The 18,670-nt window shown below is 46.2% G+C and overlaps 1 protein-coding gene across 5 annotated transcripts in view; it reads right to left on the bottom strand.

The window, feature by feature from the left end:
* Positions 1-18,670, bottom strand: part of LOC119387837 (histone deacetylase complex subunit SAP130-A) — a 61,703-nt gene that overhangs the window by 7,843 nt on the left and 35,190 nt on the right. For all 5 annotated transcript variants that reach the window (XM_037655367.2, XM_037655368.2, XM_037655369.2 and 2 more), the window contains 7 exons: positions 11,453-11,719; positions 10,340-10,636; positions 6,878-7,058; positions 6,158-6,274; positions 1,377-1,507; positions 431-515; positions 205-302 (listed from right to left, as the gene is read on the bottom strand). In XM_037655367.2, the coding sequence (XP_037511295.1) occupies positions 205-302; positions 431-515; positions 1,377-1,507; positions 6,158-6,274; positions 6,878-7,058; positions 10,340-10,636; positions 11,453-11,719 (1,176 nt within the window). The remainder of the gene's footprint in view (positions 1-204; positions 303-430; positions 516-1,376; positions 1,508-6,157; positions 6,275-6,877; positions 7,059-10,339; positions 10,637-11,452; positions 11,720-18,670) is intronic.

Below are 18,670 nucleotides of genomic sequence, written 5' to 3'. Positions count from 1 at the left end.
TTCAACATACGGGAAAGGTTTCACAGTTGCGACATAACAGTGGGGTTCCCAGCACATGGGATCCTATAGCAACTATGCCGGGACCGGCGGAAAGTGACTGAACAGCTGGGAAAACACAGCAGTGAGAAACGTAATAGCAGGGTTCTACTGTATCGCATATGCACCTCGAAACGCAAGAATCGCTTCTAACTCATTAATGCTCACCTCCCCTTGAGAATTCCTTCTTGAGATTTTCCAGGCTCTCCTTCTCCATGTCATCATCTCCATCAGTGGAATGGATGTCCAAAAGCTCAGTTGCACAGCTGAGATACACAAAGTAAAGAAACAATATCTTTGCATTGTCATGCTGTTCCCATACGTAAAATATAACTAAGCGAGAATAATCTATGGCTCCTGTTCCACAATGTGATAGTAACTCCATACCACTTACAGTAACTGCTTTCTCGGTTTCTTTCGTGGGGAAGCCTCCACTGTAGAATTTTGAAGAGCAGGCAGGACCGAGGCATTTCCGTTTGCTGGAAGAGCGCAAGCACAAGGTTACTTATTCGTGCAGAACTTCGACACTAAGAAGTGGAGACAATGTGCAGGCACCCAATGCAGCAAGAGTAAGATCACGCATGAGCGCTAGACAACAACAAAAAATAAACAAGATTTTTCTCTACCTCGACTTAAATGGAGGCTGCTGATGCTTCAGAATAGTGACCAAAGATTAAAGCTTTTCTGGACACAGGGAACCGTTAAATTGGGCAGCCACATTGAGGGCTTAATTAATATATAACATTGGCTGGTTGGTTTTGTGCATGTGTTCGACATCACCTGCTTTGGAATTTTGAATTATTATAATTAACATTGCATTCTGATATGCAGTCTGATGTGTGTAATGTCAACGGGAATAGGAATTCAATTCTACATTAAACAAACTGCTAGACCAAAAATGTGGCATAGGATGCAAGGATACCACACTAGAGAGCTTTATTTTACCCGCAAACCTCTTTACAATAAAGTTATTTAGGGCTATCATAGTCACAAATGTGAGAGGCTGGATAGGTAGTGCCATAGAGGGGGGGGGGGGGCGAGATGAACCAAGCAAGCATGGAATTGTTATTGAAGAAACCTAGTGCGGAAACCTACTGCTTTAATGGTGTATATTCTCGGCAGTAGCATAATACCGAATGAGTTGCTTTTTTATTATCTTTTTGTGCGAAAAACACTAGGCGGAAACAAACAAACAAATGTTTATATAATTGTGGTTGCACAAAGCATTGCAAGATGTCGATGCCATCGTCCGGTAACCCGGCATTTCGTAGACACCCTTGCGTAAGCCGGAATACTGTACAAGCTGAAAACCTCTAATGTGGAGTGAATGCACAACTTACGAGGCGTTTCACATGTGTCTGGTGGCTCCTGCTTGATGTTGACCATAGGCAATGATGACGTCTTGGAAGCCTCTGGTAAAAGTGGGTCACTAGCGGTGCTACTGCTATTGCTGCTTTCCTGCTGAATGTCACTGCACAAAGAACGAGTTTTCAAGAGAAAAAAAAAAGTGAGCTTCTAGTAAGGTAAACAGTGCCCGAGAAACAAAAAAACGTTTGCAATACTACACAAGCACACCATTTGTACACTGACAAGTCAAATAAGAGTTACAGCTTAGACGAGCGACATGACAATTTAGACAAGTGAAATATTTTTAGGTTTGTGTGAATAGTAGTTTGGTTGAAGCGAATTTTGAAGCGAATTCGAATAGTTTATATCACATATTATAAAGAAAAATGAACATATTTGTCATGACCCAACTAACCAGTGCAATATTTTTAAAGTTGAAACAATGCATATGCATATGTCGTTCTTTTTGGTTCAAAGGGAAGTGGAATAAACTTTGAGTAATAGCAGGATTTGACTTTCGGCAGAATGCAGTGATGCTACCGAGGACTTCTGATTTGGAGCAATTTTTGGAGCAGCAAAATTTCCGTTTTGGAGCACTTTGGAGCAGCAAAATTTTCATCTTGGAGCACTTTGGAGCAGATAATTTTGCATCTGGGAGCACTTTGGAGCAGCGAATTTTATATCCTGGAGTGCAATACAGAAGGATATTGCATTAACATTCAAGCACCTGAGTATTATTATGGGGCTCTTATGAAGGCTAGAAATATTTCGATTCATTGCAAATCTCATGGAAAAAATCATCTCAGGAGCATAGGCGTGCGCACAGGGGGGGCGCCCCCCCCCTATCATCTAAGGGGGGGGGGGGGCGAAATCTGCCCCGTACATTGACCCTTGCGATAGCAATTATATAGACACTCTCGGCGGATTTTTGCCGTCGCCGTTGCCGTAATTTTCCGTATAAAGTCCAAATTAATAACATCACCACACGCATTCTAGCCGCGGGTAAAAGCTCGCGAGCGCTGGCGACGAACGCGGCTGAAGCGGAGATTAAACTAGCCGGCCGTCTGTTTCCGCCGCACGAACAGCGCATGAGATAACATCTTCCCGCGTGCGGGCCTGCCGTCGATTGCTCATCAAACAGAGAGGAAACGCCCGCCCGTCTTTCGTAAGGAGCATGACGGGACGCCAGGGGAGCGGAAGGGGGGGGGGGGACCGCATCGTTCGAAGGGCGCAGTCGCTTGCGCGCGCGCTATCTCGAGGCATCAGGAGACGGCTCGTAAACTTGCTGTGCTTTCAACGCTTACTTCGCGTTTAGAAAAGTCGGAGCAAGAAAGCGCTTCGGTTCCTGGAGGGGCCATATTCCCTTAAACCAGCGTTTTGTTGAGTTACGCGAGATCGGATCCAAAAGAGTTAGCTGCTAGTCTTACTTCGTTTCACAATACAATTTTTTGGTATCGCATTCATTTCTTCGCTCTTAAGCGAAACTTAGTTTTTTTAACCGTTAGCTCTTGACCCCCGGAAGCAAGGGGCGGACGTGTAACATGGCGTAGCCGCTTCACTGTGGGCCGTCGGCGACGGGCCCACTAATGACAGCTGCGCATTTGCGGCTGCTCCGACCAGGAGATATGATTTTACTAATGAGATGACATTTTTAAAAAAGCAAGCAAAAAATTCGAATTGGAACCCTAGCACGTGAGCTCGAAAGGGCAGGGCCTTTTCGGGGGTATTTACCGCAGAGTGATTACAAACTCAGACGTGCTGGCGGAAGGAATTACAAAAAAGCTGTTCTGGATGAAGATCCATGGATAAAGTATATCTGAGGAAAAGTGTCAACGCGTTTCCACCGTTCGCGTGCTCTTCCATAAACGCGAAGCAAGGAAAATTCGATATTGTCCCATATATCTAGTGCGAGCGATCCCAGATTTCATTCCGCGATGTCCGGAAACAGAAGTGACAGACATTTTAGCGGCACTCATGTAGTTATTACTGAACATTGCTTTCCTTACGTGCCGTGCGACGCTTGAAATGAGCTATCAGCAGCGTTTCTGGAACAGACGACGTCCGCCAATGAATCGCCGTCGCACTTTCTCGCTACCGATAGGCCTAGACGTCACGAGCCTCTGCGGAGAGGGCGTTTTGCTGTCGAGCCGACTTGCAGAACAGAAGCTGAGTCGGCACCGTGCATGGCATCGTGGCTTACTCGGAACGCACGCGCGAGCGCTATTTATTCAGCGGAATAATTCTTGGTGACTGCGACTTTATTGGCAGCCCCAAGATCAAGCTGCACATGTTCTGACGCGCCGGCGGTGCGATTGCCGGTGATAGACGCCCCCAATCCCGAGACTTTGGCGCAGTTTGGCGCAAATTTCGTCGATATTATCAGGATGGCGCAGTAAATACAATTTGGCGCACTTTGGCGCAGTTGGCGCAGGAGTGGAATCACTGAGAATGCAAGTGATGAACCTGTAAAATATGTTACATTTTAAAATTTACTATACTTAGAGCATATAAGACAGTATAACAAGCTTTTAAACTTAAAAAATGATGAATCGATGCGAGGGTAATACAGTAAAACCTCATTAATTCGAACTCTGTTATTTCGAAATCCCGCATAATTAGAATGATTTCTGCGGCCCCGTATTTTTCAATGTAAGTTTGAGTGGATAATTTGTAGCGGCGGTCAGTACCAGCCCGGTCAATTCAAAAACTTAGGGTGCCATGTGCCAATTTCCCAATCCTGATTTAGCCACAAATTAGCAGAAACGATGGCCCTTAGGAGCCACAAGGCAGTGCAATGTAGCGGTACTAATGAGTGACAAGTGAAGCATCCCAAAAAATTAAACAAAAGGCGGTCTCGTGATGAGCTGAATTGTGCGCCTGCGGAAAAGACGTGCTTCACTGCAACACAGCAGTGACACGCGAGCAGCATGACACATGTTTCTCTCAACGTCAGCACGTCATGATTCACCCATTCTTTCTGGGAAAATAGAGAATAAAAGGCGGTCTCACGGAATTCGCGAAGTTCTGTCACCGGGAGTCGAACTTACGACCTCTCAATCGCCAGCGCGCAGCATGAAACGACTCCGCCACAGACGGCATGTTCTCTGCTATGCTAATGGTGAGCTATTCATGTACTACACCATTTGCAGGTGGCGGTACTCAGAGATCGGCGGTACAGTGCGTTTTCGTTATCACTAGCGAGATGGCGCGAAGGGCTTGAAGAGCGTGCTTTAAAAGTCGTCCCCCACGCGGATTAGCGCGCGCCTCAACAGGGCGTGGTCGCTCGTGCAGGCGCTTATCTCGTGATCTCGGTGGTTTGTACGTCTTGCGCTCTGCCTGCAAGTTTCCGTTGAGAGCACAAAGGTCACCTCGCTCACTACAGCGGCCACTTTTGTGAAAGGAGCACGCTGCTCACACAGAAATAAGTTACAACTGTGACAGTTCGCGCTCATCCTGTGTATGTTCGTTCCGCGCGTCCTTTCTGCTTGAGCAGCGCATTGCAAGTTTCGAGCGGCTTGCCGTTCTTCGCGTAACATTACAATTTGATGCTGTAGCATTCATTCCTTCGCGCTTGGGGCGAAAGAATGCACAACAAACGCTCAACTACGTCTGTGAAAACACGTTTCACTTTCATGTTATACCGATTCCCATGACAGAGGGATCAGCCATGTTTTTTTTTTTCTTGCGCTGGCAGCAGTGACACCACTCGTTTCCCCGGTTTAGCGGCAAAATTGGGACCAGGTATTGCTGGAAGACATAACCCTTGTAGCCGCAAACTAGCAGGCACAGCAAACGACCACCTTTGATTACTTGCAGTAATTAAAAGTTCCTTGCATCCCGCTTTTTGTATGTTTGGTTAATTCGAAAACCCACTTAATTAGATTTTTCAGTCCAAGTGACTTTGAATTAACGAGGTTTTACTGTATCTTCATTTAATCTTGAAGTGGGGCTTCGCGGCAATGCGGATTTATCCTGGAAAGGTGTACTCACGGTATAGCACACCTCCACTGCAGTGAAACCACGTTTACAGGGGTTACATGCAGTTTATATATGTCTATTCGTTCATTTCGAATACTTCGAAATTTCCTAGAATTTAAATTCACTTCGAGGCGAATTCGAATATTCGCACAAGCCTAAAATTTATTTTGTATGCGGTTTTTCAGGACTGGCCTTGTCCCTTACTGCTTACGCTGCCTTGATGGAAACACGAGAAAAGCACGATGCCTATTAAGTGTTCACAAGTGTGAGCTATTCAGAATGTAGTGTTTTCATTGTAGCTGCCTGCACAGCGTTTTGAACAGGAATGAGCTTGTTAAAAACAATAAAACAATCCAAAAACCTGACTTTCATGAAAAGGTATAAAAAGATTTTCTGCAATGATGGCAGACAGCCGACCTGTAAACGTGCTCTTGCTTTCTGTGTGTCACTGTTCAGAGCACTGGGAGTACATTCTTGGACAATCACATTCAGGGATACTTTCATAAGATTTCATGAGACTAGCTGGCTGCACCGCCGCCTGTGAGTGAAGGCCTTCCCAACAGTGTGAAGCGTGCTGTTGTAGCCTGCAAAAGGAATGCGGCTACCCGCAGATATCAAGCGCTACTCATTGCAAAATCTCAAGACAGTGAAAGTAGTGCTCCTCAAAGTGATCGCTGTGGTATACTTTCCCTAAATTAATATTAATAAACGTAGAAAACGTGTTTTCCTGTATTTCTGCAGCAATACACCTGATATGCTCTGCAAAATGACTTGCGAAGTAATGCTGTAAGCCTACCTCGCAGGTTTCGGAGATGAGGTAGTTGAAAGTGATGCAGGTGCTTCAGAACGAGGACTGGCAGGCTCTGACCCGGGAAGCGATGCCATGAGGTTCTTCTTTACACTAAGGTGGGCACTAGTGGAACAATGGAAATGTAAAATAAAGTATGGAAACAGTAAGCAGTGAACAGCCAAAATGAAAAATGATTTGCAACAAAATGTTACCCTCAGGCAGTGACATCCATATGACTTGCAAAAGACATTTTTGTTACTGTAAAACAGTCCACTTTCTAAAATAACACCTAACTGGCATTCAAACCAATATAATTTTAACGTATTACTTGCTTTTGTAGAGATAAAGTGCCTAATTTGATTAGTGTTAGGTAAACATGCAACGCTAAAAAACTAACTTTGAAGGCATTTGTGTTCCATTTCAACAGCGGATTGCATTGCACATAACACTAAGACTGATCATACACAAAACTCTTTCACTATGGAGTGTTATTTCACAGGCTGACTTGAAATCCTTCGACAAATTTTTATAAAAACACTTGAAAACACTGCCCCCAGATGCAACCACCCGAGGTATCACAGACATCGCAATACGGATAGATATGTATCCTGAATTTTGTTCAGGCCAATAGTAGTGTGCTTAATAAATCACATGAAATTATGATGTTCTCAAAGGCTGACGCCGCCAAAGTCAGAGGCTAGGTCAGCAACAAGAAGGGAAGCCCACCTTTCGAATGTCCGTTTCCTCAATATGCTAGGACGGGGTGAAGTGTTGTGATTCGGTGGCGTTGAGCTGTGTGTAGGTGACAGCAGATTCGATGGTGTTACACAGCTGTAGGGCTGCGTGGCTGCCGAAGGCTGGGAAGTGGCCACACCATCGCTTACCGAGTTGCTATGTGCCGTCAAACCTGTGCACGAAGACAATTCATAAATAGTCACAAAACAATATCAAGAAATCAAGTGAGCAGATGCCTTTAATGTGTTTGCATCATATTAATTAAGTAACATTAAAGGAGCACTGACACAAAATTTCGAAGGCGAGATAATGCGTGAAATAGATGTATGCGGAGCCATACACAACGTCTACGAAATATCAAGGGCCAATATAGCCTAGAACATATTTAAAATCAATTTTAAAGTACACGCCGCGCGACTGAGCGAGATGCGAGCACATCGCGACGCCGACATCAACGCGGTGGATATGTAAACAAACCTACGTCACGAGTTTGTGTTGGCTGGTTGCTGGTTGTGCTCTTGCGCTTGTGCTACCTGCCATTTCTTCCTCCGTGCCTGCGGCTTTGCGTGTGCTGGTTGTGCTCCCTTCCCCCGTTCGCTCGTCGTGCGATTTGGCAGAGCCCGCTCACGCCAGCGGCAAGCCTGCCGAAACGGCGTGGTGCCGTAGAACGTTGGCCGTCGCCGCACGCGCGAGAGCTGTCCAACGTGCACGGCAAGCTTCGCCGGCGAGGCATTCGCGCCTCCGAAAAACATGGCCGCACTGCCAAAAGCGGTTGCCGTCCACTTCGAATCTATCAAGTGGCCGCAGTGCGCTCTGTAGCGCGTAAGCTCCGAACTGATGCTTCCATTTGCTTTAGATTCATGTCCTTAAGGTTCGAGAGCAATGTATTCGTCCTGATTCGGCGCCGTTTTTGAGAGCCATAGTCAAATATTCGATGCTGTAGGCTTAGCGAGTTGAGATGGGCGCTTGCGAATGCTCCGAGGACATAGATTACGCGTTTGTTAGTTGTTTCTAATCCTCCATAGCTGGCGCCACTTGACCTGGTGCCAGCTTGGGGACGCTTTATTTGGTTTTACGCGACGCTTTTTTTAATGCCGGACAGACTAAAACGCTCTATTGACTGCTAACGACACAGACGACGTCCGCACTTCTAGTGTGAAAAACGCGGATCAAAAAGCAAGCAGCTCGAAGCGTCCCGCGTCAGGCGAACTGGCGTAGCAGACGAACTGTCAGTGCGGCGGCCGCCGCACCCGCTCTCGCGCGCCGCCTACGTCACAATTTTGCGTGGTCACATGGCCAGCTGTGTTTACCCAGCCTCCGGAAGTAAGGCTGCCTAGCTCGATGCTCTTTGAAACCGAAACTGCGACAGGGCGCTCTAAAAACGTCTCTAAATAAATAACTGCTGCGCACTCGTGCAAACGAGGTTTGCAGCCGTGATAAGTGGATCATAAGCTATCTATTGCAACAAAAAAAAAAACAAGGTGAAAAATTTTTGTCTCAGTGCTCCTTTAAGGCAAACAGGAACTGCTTTGTGGAACTTGAATCTAAGCTTCTTGTAGCATCTTAGTTCATTTCTACCGCAGCTCCCTGTTAACCATTAAACCTGCACAGCAACTCCCACTAAGAGTAGAAAAACGAGAGAAAGAAAAGGGAAAACAGGGAGGTTAACCGAATTGCCCATGGTCTGCTATCCCACACTGCAGGAGCGGGTGGGTGGGGGGCTGGAAGCAAGCAGGAAAGGAAAAAAGTAGAGCTGTGCGAATAGCAAAATTTTGGGTGAGAAGCGAATTCGAATATTGAAGTGTGAGTGCGAATCGAATAGAATATTTTTCTATTTCTCGAATACTTCGAAGCGAAATTGGAGAAAAAAAAAAGTTGGAGAGGATTCCTAAGCATATTCTTATGAGATAGCAACGTGAAAGTGTTTCTTTTCGCTAGGTTGATGAAGCGCTGGCGGGGTGGTGTTTCATAGTTGTCTTATCAAGAATGAGGCAATGTAGAGGCCGAATTGTATTTATGTACATGGTTTGGTTCAACCAAACTGTTGCCGACAACACTTTACACGTGACAGGCAAAGATGCCATTGCCTCAGCCTCTCCTCCTCTTTCAACTTCGGTGAAAACCCAACTGATGTGGCGGACAAGGGTGTGCTCCCTTCAAGTCCGGAGTTCCAAATCTGCCTCGTAGACATCGATATATAAGAACATCTGAAATTTTGGATGCTAAAAAGCTTCGGCGTCCAATTTTTCGGACTTCCTGCCCAAATTTCAGGTCCGAAACAGCATTAATTGAGCCCCCACCTCTGCCGCATCTGTCATCTCCATGTTGGAACCAGCCTTTTCTTGAGTTAATACATTTGCGACCGTAGCGGAGCTTGAAAGGCAGCTTTGCCGCAATACGGAGGTGTGACGAGGTGAAGCATATTGAAAACCTAGGGACCATTTCCAATCGGACATTGACTGTGTCTTGGCTAAGTTTGACAGTAACGGAGCTTGAAAGGCAGCTTTGCCGCAATACGGGGGTGTGACGAGGTGAAGCATATTGAAAATCTAGGGACCATTTCCAATCGGACATTGACTGTGTCTTGGCTAAGTTTGACTGTAACGGAGCTTGAAAGGCAGCTTTGCCGCAATACGGGGGTGTGAGGAGGTGAAGCATGTTGAAAATCTAGGGATTACTTTCAATCGGACGTTAACTGTGTCTTGGACTCTTGGCTAAGTTCGACCGTAACGGAGCTTGAAAGGCAGCTTTGCTGCAATGCGGGCGTGCGATGAGGTGAAGCATATTGAAAATCTAGGGACCACTTCTAATCGGACTTTGACTGCGTCTTGCCTAAGTTCGACCGTAACGGAGCTTGAAAGGCACCTTTGCCGCAATACGACAGTGTAATGAGGTGAAGCATATAAAAAATCTGAAGGGGTTACTTTCAATCGGACGTTGACTGTATTTGTCTTTGGGAAGTTCGAATAGTTCGAATAGCAAAATTTGAGTGCGAATCGAATCGAATAGCAAACACTACTCGAAAAATATTCGAAATTTCGAATATTCGCACACCCCTAGAAAAAAGGAAAGGCAGAACAAATGATTGTGTGATATTAGAGAAACATGCAGCAGAGAATGAGAGCTAGAGAACTGCACAATGCAGCCATGCGACTGCATTTGGGACAAAAATAATTTTTTAATGTACAGTACCCACGGATTGAAACGCGAAAATATAGGACTAAGTAATGCACAAACCTTCGTTTCCAGTGTCTACAGTTTGTGCCATATTGGCATAAGTTTGGCTCGAACACTTACATTAGAGCCAACATTATCTTTAGTGGCCAGATTTGGAGCAACATGATACAATTATCACGAGCACTTGCTCATAGCAGTCGTTATACTAAAAAAACAACGATGTAGCATTTCAATTCTTGAGTACTGTACATATATATAGTATGCATGTGTACATACCAGTGGATGTGAATCCCGTTTGCTGTGTGTGAAGAGCACTATGGGAAACTAGCTGCTGCTGCTGCTGATGTTGTCGGCCACTCGTCGAGTCCACGGCTACCATAAGTGGCGCGCGCACTGTCGTGGCCCCCAAGGGACCGGATCCCATTGTTGAGCCCAGTGGCACAGCTGCGCCCAAAGAAGCTGCTCCCAATGGCTGCTGCATACTGCCCAGTGGAGGAGGAGCAGCAATAGCAGAAGGCGTCGCCTGACAAGTACCAACAGACGCTGCGCTGACAACTTGACCCGCTGTGGCACCTGCAGCACAAGAGAGGAGACAGGCATTCGGGGATTGTAGAGGACGAGAGCCTGTTCCTGCAGATGTCGCACAGACATCCAAGCATTCATGTTCTCCTTTCTGCTTCCAGTAGGCAAGAAAAACTGACAGCTGAGATAGTTGGTACGTTGAACTGGGCACAGTGTTTGCATGCCTGGTCTTTTAGCATGAATCCAGTACGCAGTGCGTTATATTTTGGTCGTGGCAACAAACAGGACACTGGTGTCGCTGGTCACAAGAAGCGCATCACTCTGCTCCTTCTGCATTAAATGAACTTAGATCTGCAGCACCTTCAATCTAGTAACTACGGCATATTTTGGCAGATAAAAGTACGATACATACTTTATTTACTCGTATAATGCCTGTATTGTCCCGTTTTGTGATTCACAAGCTAAAGAACGAACTCTTTATTGAGCGAACTTATGCACAGTGGAACAAAGAAAGGTCATGATACAATGACGGTGGCTGGCACAGTCGTCAGTCATCGAAAATCTAATTAAGGGCCTAATGCGGTGGTTATGTATACTGTGAGTCCTATACATTCCAGCATAATCCCTAGTGCTGGAGTATGTTAGAGGATGTGCTACTGTACGAATCGCGTATGCAAACCAGTTACGATCGGCAAAAACATTAGAGAAGACTCAACTACGTCAAGGTGCCACTTGTGCATACCAACAACAGTGCAGTACCACTGTTAGCCAGCAAAACCTTGGCATATCACTGTCTTCAAAATTGGCGTATACCAGGCAGTACGCATAACACTAAAAGCCATGTGCGCACAAAAGCTAGCATCTTACCCATGGTAGGCACCACAGTTGATGATAAGGAGGTGGCACCCACAGGGCTGGCAGCCCCAAGGGGGGAAGGTGAACCCAAGGTGGTAGCAACTCCGAGTGTCGGAGAAGCACCCAGTGACAAGGCACCTAAGTGTGTTGCCGTCGGCTGCTGCTGCTGCGGCTGCGACAGTTGAGCCTGCTGCTGTTGCTGCTGCTGCAGTGGCTGTGGCGGATGCACTACGGTAGTCGCTGACGAAGGCATGCTGCCTCCACTCACCAGGTGTGGCCCTGTACAGGTATCCAGATAAACAACTATAAAGACGTGAAGAGGCAACAGTGAGCAGACTTTTCTTCATCCATATTGGCTACGGTATGGATCAAGTCGGTGAGGGACAAAGCTAGGAGAAGGCAACAGCGAACTTTTTAACATGGACAAAGGAAAAAAAACATGACATGGCACCTACTCACAACTGAAATTTATTCATGAAAATCGCACATTATATCGCTCAAAAAAGCTGACAGTGTGATTTTCATGAATGAATTTTAGTTGTGAGTCAGCGCCGTGTCATGTTTTCTTCCTTTGGCCATGTCAAAAAGTCGCGCTGTTACACAAAGCACGATGCATCAAAACTAACTCGCCCACCTTCTGTCTCGCTAGGTGAAGGAAAGTGGCAAGTTGGAATGCATTCGTTATACAGCCAACACAAAGAAGGGACAGCACAAGCGCCGTCAACTATACTAACCTGCAATATAGCAGTGGTCTATCATATTCATAAGTACATGCAGATGCATGCGAGTCAGTCCCAGATTCCCAACAGTAGATTAGTGCTCATATCTGTACCATGCTTAATCACATACGTCACAGCGTATCATCGTTTCCTTTTTTTCTTTCATTTTCACATGTTCCATTCTGTAATATGTAGTACATTTGTTCCCAAGTTTCTATTAGACCTCTGGCTGAAAAAGAAAAGCCGATGTTTTGTCTCCACCTTTCTTTCCAGGTTCGTTTCTTGCCCTGCTATATGATGAAGATGAGAAAGACAGCAGTATGTCAATACTGCGGCAAAACATCTAATCCAACTACAGGTGTAATGAGGTTGGACACACATACCAATCCCTGTTTACCAAACACTGAACACACTCACCAGAAAACTAACTTTGAGAGCACTACCTTTAATTGGTAAAAAGAAGCCAGCAAGCCAGGTGTGTTAGGTTTCTGCGTTGATGACTCAATGATGTCATTTCGCACTCTGAAGCAACATATAGAGACTACGACAAATGTCATACTGAAGGACGTTGGATTGATTTTGGGTGTCTGGAGTTATTCAAAGGAGTACTGACACGAATTCTAGAAATTTGCATATTGTTGCTCTAAATAAGAACACTGGTGTCGAGAACCCTAAAAATACTACAATTGTGGTGCCTCGCAATGCATTGAGTACACTTTTAATACTGCTACTTTAAAAAAAAAGCACTTTCGGTTTGGATTGAGGGGGCGGTTTCACAGTGATGTGTCAACACAGCCTGACGTAGGTCTAAGCCACGTGAGGAACGTGGTGCACGTGAACACCTATGAGTCAATTGTCGTGTAGCGAGTCCGACAGCGGTTTGGCAATTTCGGCCACGTGCGGGATGCAGTGCGGTGGTTCGTAGGCCAGGCATTCAAGCAAGAGAGAACGAGAATGATGTCGTCATCATAAAGGTCTTGTGATGCCTGAAGGATGCCTGTGAAGTGCTCCTCTGTGACCACACAGGTGGCTGGGCTGATGGCCGAGCACACCAGGAAGTCGGCCGGGCTTCTCTGCCTGAGGAACACTGCCCAGCGGCCAAGTCACCACCAGTTCGACCTCAGCACTAGGCTGTGACTGCAGGCACGGATGGTGAGGAGCGGAACAGTAGCCGCCGGAGCTCATCAGGGGTCCAACTAAGGATGCAAGTACAAGTGCCACAATGGAGAGATAGCCACCGCAGTTGCTCTCAAAACCTCTTCTTCATCTGCTTCCTGTGTCTGCCTTCTTGGATTGAACACCGTTTTTTTCTCTCATGCTCTTCACGCATAGCGTACCATAACAGGCACTTCGTTTTCTTCGACTTCTGCGTCCATTGCGCTCTTTGAAATTGTCCCCTACTCATCACACCAGAGTTCGCAAACCGAGCAGACTTTAACTGCGACTGTGTTGATTCGTCATGAAAATGTCCACTGCGATGGGGCTGGCTTGTAGATGCTGGGCATTGAAAACTTTAATATCAAACTAAAATATTTTATACGTGTTTCCTGGCACCAGTGTCTGGAAAGCGTTCACAATGAATGCCAAGAAAATGAAACAGATCCCTTTTGCGATGCCTCAAAATTGTGTCAGTACTCCTCTAATGCGGACGCAATGGTTACCACATGTGCTTCTTTTGCTTTCTTTTTTAACGTTCCGTGACAACTGAAAAGCAGCTGAAATGTCTGGGAATCAAACCTACGACCTCATCTTCACCAACAAAATACCACAGCCACCAAAGAAATTGCACCATTTTTATCTTCCATTATGAGCCAATAAACCAGAAAATTGCAAGAAACAAATCACATTGCCTCCTATGCAATGGAATGCTGTCACTGAGGTCCTCATGCTGCATGTTGATATGCAAATGAATAACTAAATATATAGAATAAAATAAGTGAACAAACATACGAATTTCTTTGCTCTGCATAGGTCGGCAAACTCATTCATGAGTAGACATACTCAGACTCAGATCGAGCCGCGAGTCCGAGCCTGAGCAAGTCCGGGTGAGTAATATTTTGGTGAGTTTGAGTCCAAGTGAGTCCAGTTGAAGAAAACTTCGGTGAATCTGAGTCCGAGTAAGTCCTAAGCGCAAAATATATTTCTTGAGTGAGTCTGAGTGAGCTCCACACCTTTTTGCCAACCTATCATCCTATCTACGCCACTTCAGCATTACCATCAGCCTTATGCTGGCTCACATTTATACTCCCGTCGGCTCACACATACTTCAAAGCCCTAGAGTTCATACGCCAGCTCAATATTTATGTATTGATCAGAGGCATGAGTCACAGATGAGGGGAGGGGGGGGTGCCATGACCTGCCCCCGAAAACTCTTTCACAGGAAGTTCTTGATAAAAATATCTCGTGCGAGTCATCTCTTTCAGTAAAATCTCCTTATTGGATTGCAACTCATATTTGAAGATACGAGATCAAAAGGCGCCAAGTAGAGCACCAATTATGCGAGATATTGGTGTGAAACAGCATCGACACCATGGTCGAAAAAGCCAATTACACGCTAACCGACTCGTCCGAGTGAGTAATAATTTGGTGAGGTTGAGTCGGAGTGAGTCCTGTTGAGGAAAATTTTTGCGAGTCTGAGTCCGAGTGAGCTCTAAAGGCAAAATATATTTCATGAGTGAGTCTGAGTGAGCTCCATATTTTTTGCCGACCTATGATGCTCTGTAATTTGTGAGTATGTTTAAACAAACAGCACTTATAAAATTCTCTACACACACACAAACGCTGTACTACAGACATAGTCGTGCCCACAACCATTTTAGGAACAGAAGTACAAGAAAAAAATATTTTACTCCTGTTCTACATGCTTTTTCCTGCGTCTGTAACATTTAATCATACTGGTTCAAGTCTTGCAATACAATGCTAGACTTAATTGGAAAATCTAAGCCAGTGAAAAGCATTTTTGAAACCAAGATGTTTTCTATGTTCAAATTCACATTTAAACAAGCAGTCTCCACTGCACTCATCAAGAAAAGAAATCTGTTGATAGAGCGTAGTCATCTCTTTATTAACATATTTGAAAATAAGCACCCTGCTCGTGTCAAATGTGGTTATATTTATGGAAAGCTCTCACATTTACATTTATTGTGATAATTTAATTTAAATAGCATGATGGTAATAGAAACCCTTAAAGGGGCTCTGCAACACTTTTCCAAGTAACCATTTAATGGCTTCATTAAAAGAGTTTACTGCCACACGAATTGACCACTGCAAAAGATATTAGAATCCGTCAAGTAGGAGCGGGGTTACGGAGATTTATCACACGCTGTAATTGCTTTTTTTCTTCTCTCGTCCCGAAGAGCGCGCTGGAAGCTAAGCAGGGAGGAATGGCACGGGGAAATGAAGTTATGTCACACGCACGTCATCACCTTGAGCACTTTTCCTTTTGTTTCTCAGTGATGCTACCGAGGACTTCTGATTTGGAGCAATTTTCGGAGCAGCAAAATTTCCGTTTTGGAGCACTTTGGAGCAGCAAAATTTTCATCTTGGAGCACTTTGGAGCAGATAATTTTGCATCTGGGAGCACTTTGTAGCAGCGAATTTTATATCCTGGAGTGCAATACAGAAGCATATTGCATTAACAGTCAAGCACCTGAGTATTATTATGGGGCTCTTATGAAGGCTAGAAATATTTCGATTCATTGCAAATCTCATGGAAAAAATCATCTCAGGAGCATAGGCGTGCGCACAGGGGGGCGGCCGCCCCCCTAATCACCAAAGAGGGGGGGGGGGGCGCAAAATCTGCCCCGTACATTGACCCTTGCAATAGCAAATATATGGACACTCTCGGCGGATTTTTGCCGTCGCCGTTGCCATAATTTTCCGTATACAGTCGAAATTAATAACATCACCACGCGCATTCTAGGCGCGGGTAAAAGCTCGCGAGCGCTGGCGACGAACGCGGCTGAAGCGGAGATTAAACTAGCCGGCTGTCTGTCTCCGCCGCACGGACAGCGCATGAGATAACATCTTCCCGCGTGCGGGCCTGCCGTCGATTGCTCATCAAACAGAGAGGAAACGCCCCGCCCATCTTTCGTAAGGAGCATGAAGGGATGCCAGGGGAGCGGAAAGGGGGGGGGGGGGGACCGCATCGTTCGAAGGGCGCAGTCGCTTGCGCGCGCGCTATATCTCGAGGCATCAGGAGACAGCTCATAAACTTGCTGTGCTCTCAACGCTTACCTCGCGTTTAGAAAACTCAGAGCAAGAAAACGCTTCGTTTCCTGGAGGGGCCACATTCCCTTAAACCAGCGTTTTGTTGAGTTACGCGTGATCGGATCCAAAAGAGTTAGCTGCTAGTCTTCGTTTCACAATACAATTTTTTGGTATCGCATTCATTGCTTCGCTCTTAAGCGAAACTTAGCTGTGCATATTTGCGGCTGCTCCGACCAGGAGATATGATTTTACTAATGAGATGACATTTTTAAAAAAAGCAAGCAAAAATTCAAATTGGAACCCTAGCACGTGAGCTCGAAAGGGCAGGGCCTTTTAGGGGGTATTTACCGCAGAGTGATTACAAACTCGGACGTGCTGGCGGAAGGAATTACGAAAAAGCTGTTCTGGATGAAGATCCATGGATAAAGTATATCTGAGGAAAAGTGTCAACGCGTTTCCACCGTTCGCGTGCTCTTCCATAAACGCGAAGCAAGGAAAATTCGATATTGTCCCATATATCTACTGCGAGCGATCCCAGATTTCATTCCGCGATGTCCGGAAACCGAAGTGACAGGCATTTTAGCGGCACTCATGTAGTTATTACTTAACATTGCTTTCCTTACGTGCTGTGCGACGCTTGAAACGAGCTATCAGCAGCATTTCTGGAACAGACGACGTCCGCCGATGAATCGCCGTCGCACTTTCTCGCTACCGATAGGCCTAGACGTTACGAGCCTCTGCGGAGAGCGCGTTTTGCTGTCGAGCCGACTTGCAGAACAGAAGCTGCGTCGGCACCGTGCATGGCATCGTGGCTTACTCGGGACGCACGCGCGAGCGCTATTTATTCAGCGGAATAATTCTTGGTCCATGACTGCGACTTTATTGGCAGCCCCAAGATCGAGCTGCACATGTTCTGACGCGCCGGCGGTGCGATTGCCGGTGATAGACGCCCCCAAACCCGAGACTTTGGCGCAGTTTGGCGCAAATTTCGTCGATATTATCAGGATGGCGCAGTAAATACAATTTGGCGCACTTTGGCGCAGTTGGCGCAGGAGTGGAATCACTGGTTTCTTGGTGTGCGCGGCTTACTTTCTGTGTGATTGTGAGTGCGTGCGTGGGGCGGCCTCGGTAACTATGCAGCTGACGATGCTCAAACCAGCCGATGGTCGTGAATTTGGGTATATGGCATCATTTGTAGAAACAAGAGGGAGTGATTTCTAGCTGACTGAAAATTAATTGTAAATTCCAGGCCGCGTGCTGTGCTATAATGTTCGGCTTGTGTGTTCTCAGGAGCCTCGACTGCCGATCGGCAGCGTTTTCTGACCGTGCTGAAAAAGTGTTGCAGGGCCCCTTTAAAAGTACTGCGACATGCACTAACATGCACAACATGCGTTCTTACACATGGTCAACAACATATTCTTCAGAAGGCCAATTTTCCAGACATGCCTGATTCATTCAGATGCCTTAGCAGCACTATAACTTACTCCACAGAGCCAGTGTGTAAGGAGACCTGGAATTTCAGAAGGTGAACCCTCTGCAGCAAGCTTTACCGTGAAAGGTGCATGAAAAGGGGCACGGAGTGTTCCTCATATGTGCAGCTGCCTCAGTGCAAACACCAAGACAACTAAAAAGAAACATGGCTGATCACTCTGCCATAGGAATCCGTATAGCACGAAAGCGAAACGTGTCTTCACAGACGTATTTGAGCGTTTGTTGTATATTCTTCCACCCCAAGCACGAAGGAACGAATGCTACAGCAACAAATTGTAATGTCACGCGAATAACGGCAAGCAGCTCGAAACTTGCAACGCACTGCTCAAGCAGAAAGGACGCACGAAACGAACATACACAGGATGAGCACGAACTGTCACAGTTGCAGCTTATTTCTGTGTGAGCAGCGGGCTCCTTTCGCAAAAGCGGCCGCTGCAGTGAGCGAGGTGACCTTCGTGCTCTCAACGCAAACTTGCGGTGAGAGCACAAGACGTACAAACAACCGCTATCACGAGATAAGCGCGCACACGAGCAACCATGCGCTGTAGAGGCGCGCGCTCATTCGCGTGTATCTATTTCGCGTTTTGCTGATATCAGCGGCGCTCATCACGAGATGCATAAGTGGCAGTTGGCACGTACGTAGTTAAGCGGGGTTCGCGGCAGGTACCGAATGTATTTGCGAGAGCCTGGGCGCGCACCAAAATGCCTGACAATTGTACTGGGAGGCAATAAAGCTATTTCGGACGTGGCTGTGGCGATTTGACCGCTTGAGCGGAATAAAAAAGCATGAATTCGTTTTTTCGGACTGCCC

Source organism: Rhipicephalus sanguineus, chromosome 3, assembly GCF_013339695.2.
Source record: "Rhipicephalus sanguineus isolate Rsan-2018 chromosome 3, BIME_Rsan_1.4, whole genome shotgun sequence".
Classification (NCBI taxonomy): domain Eukaryota; kingdom Metazoa; phylum Arthropoda; class Arachnida; order Ixodida; family Ixodidae; genus Rhipicephalus; species Rhipicephalus sanguineus.
Note: the sequence above shows the minus strand (reverse complement) of the source record. Positions and strands in the feature narration are given on the sequence as shown.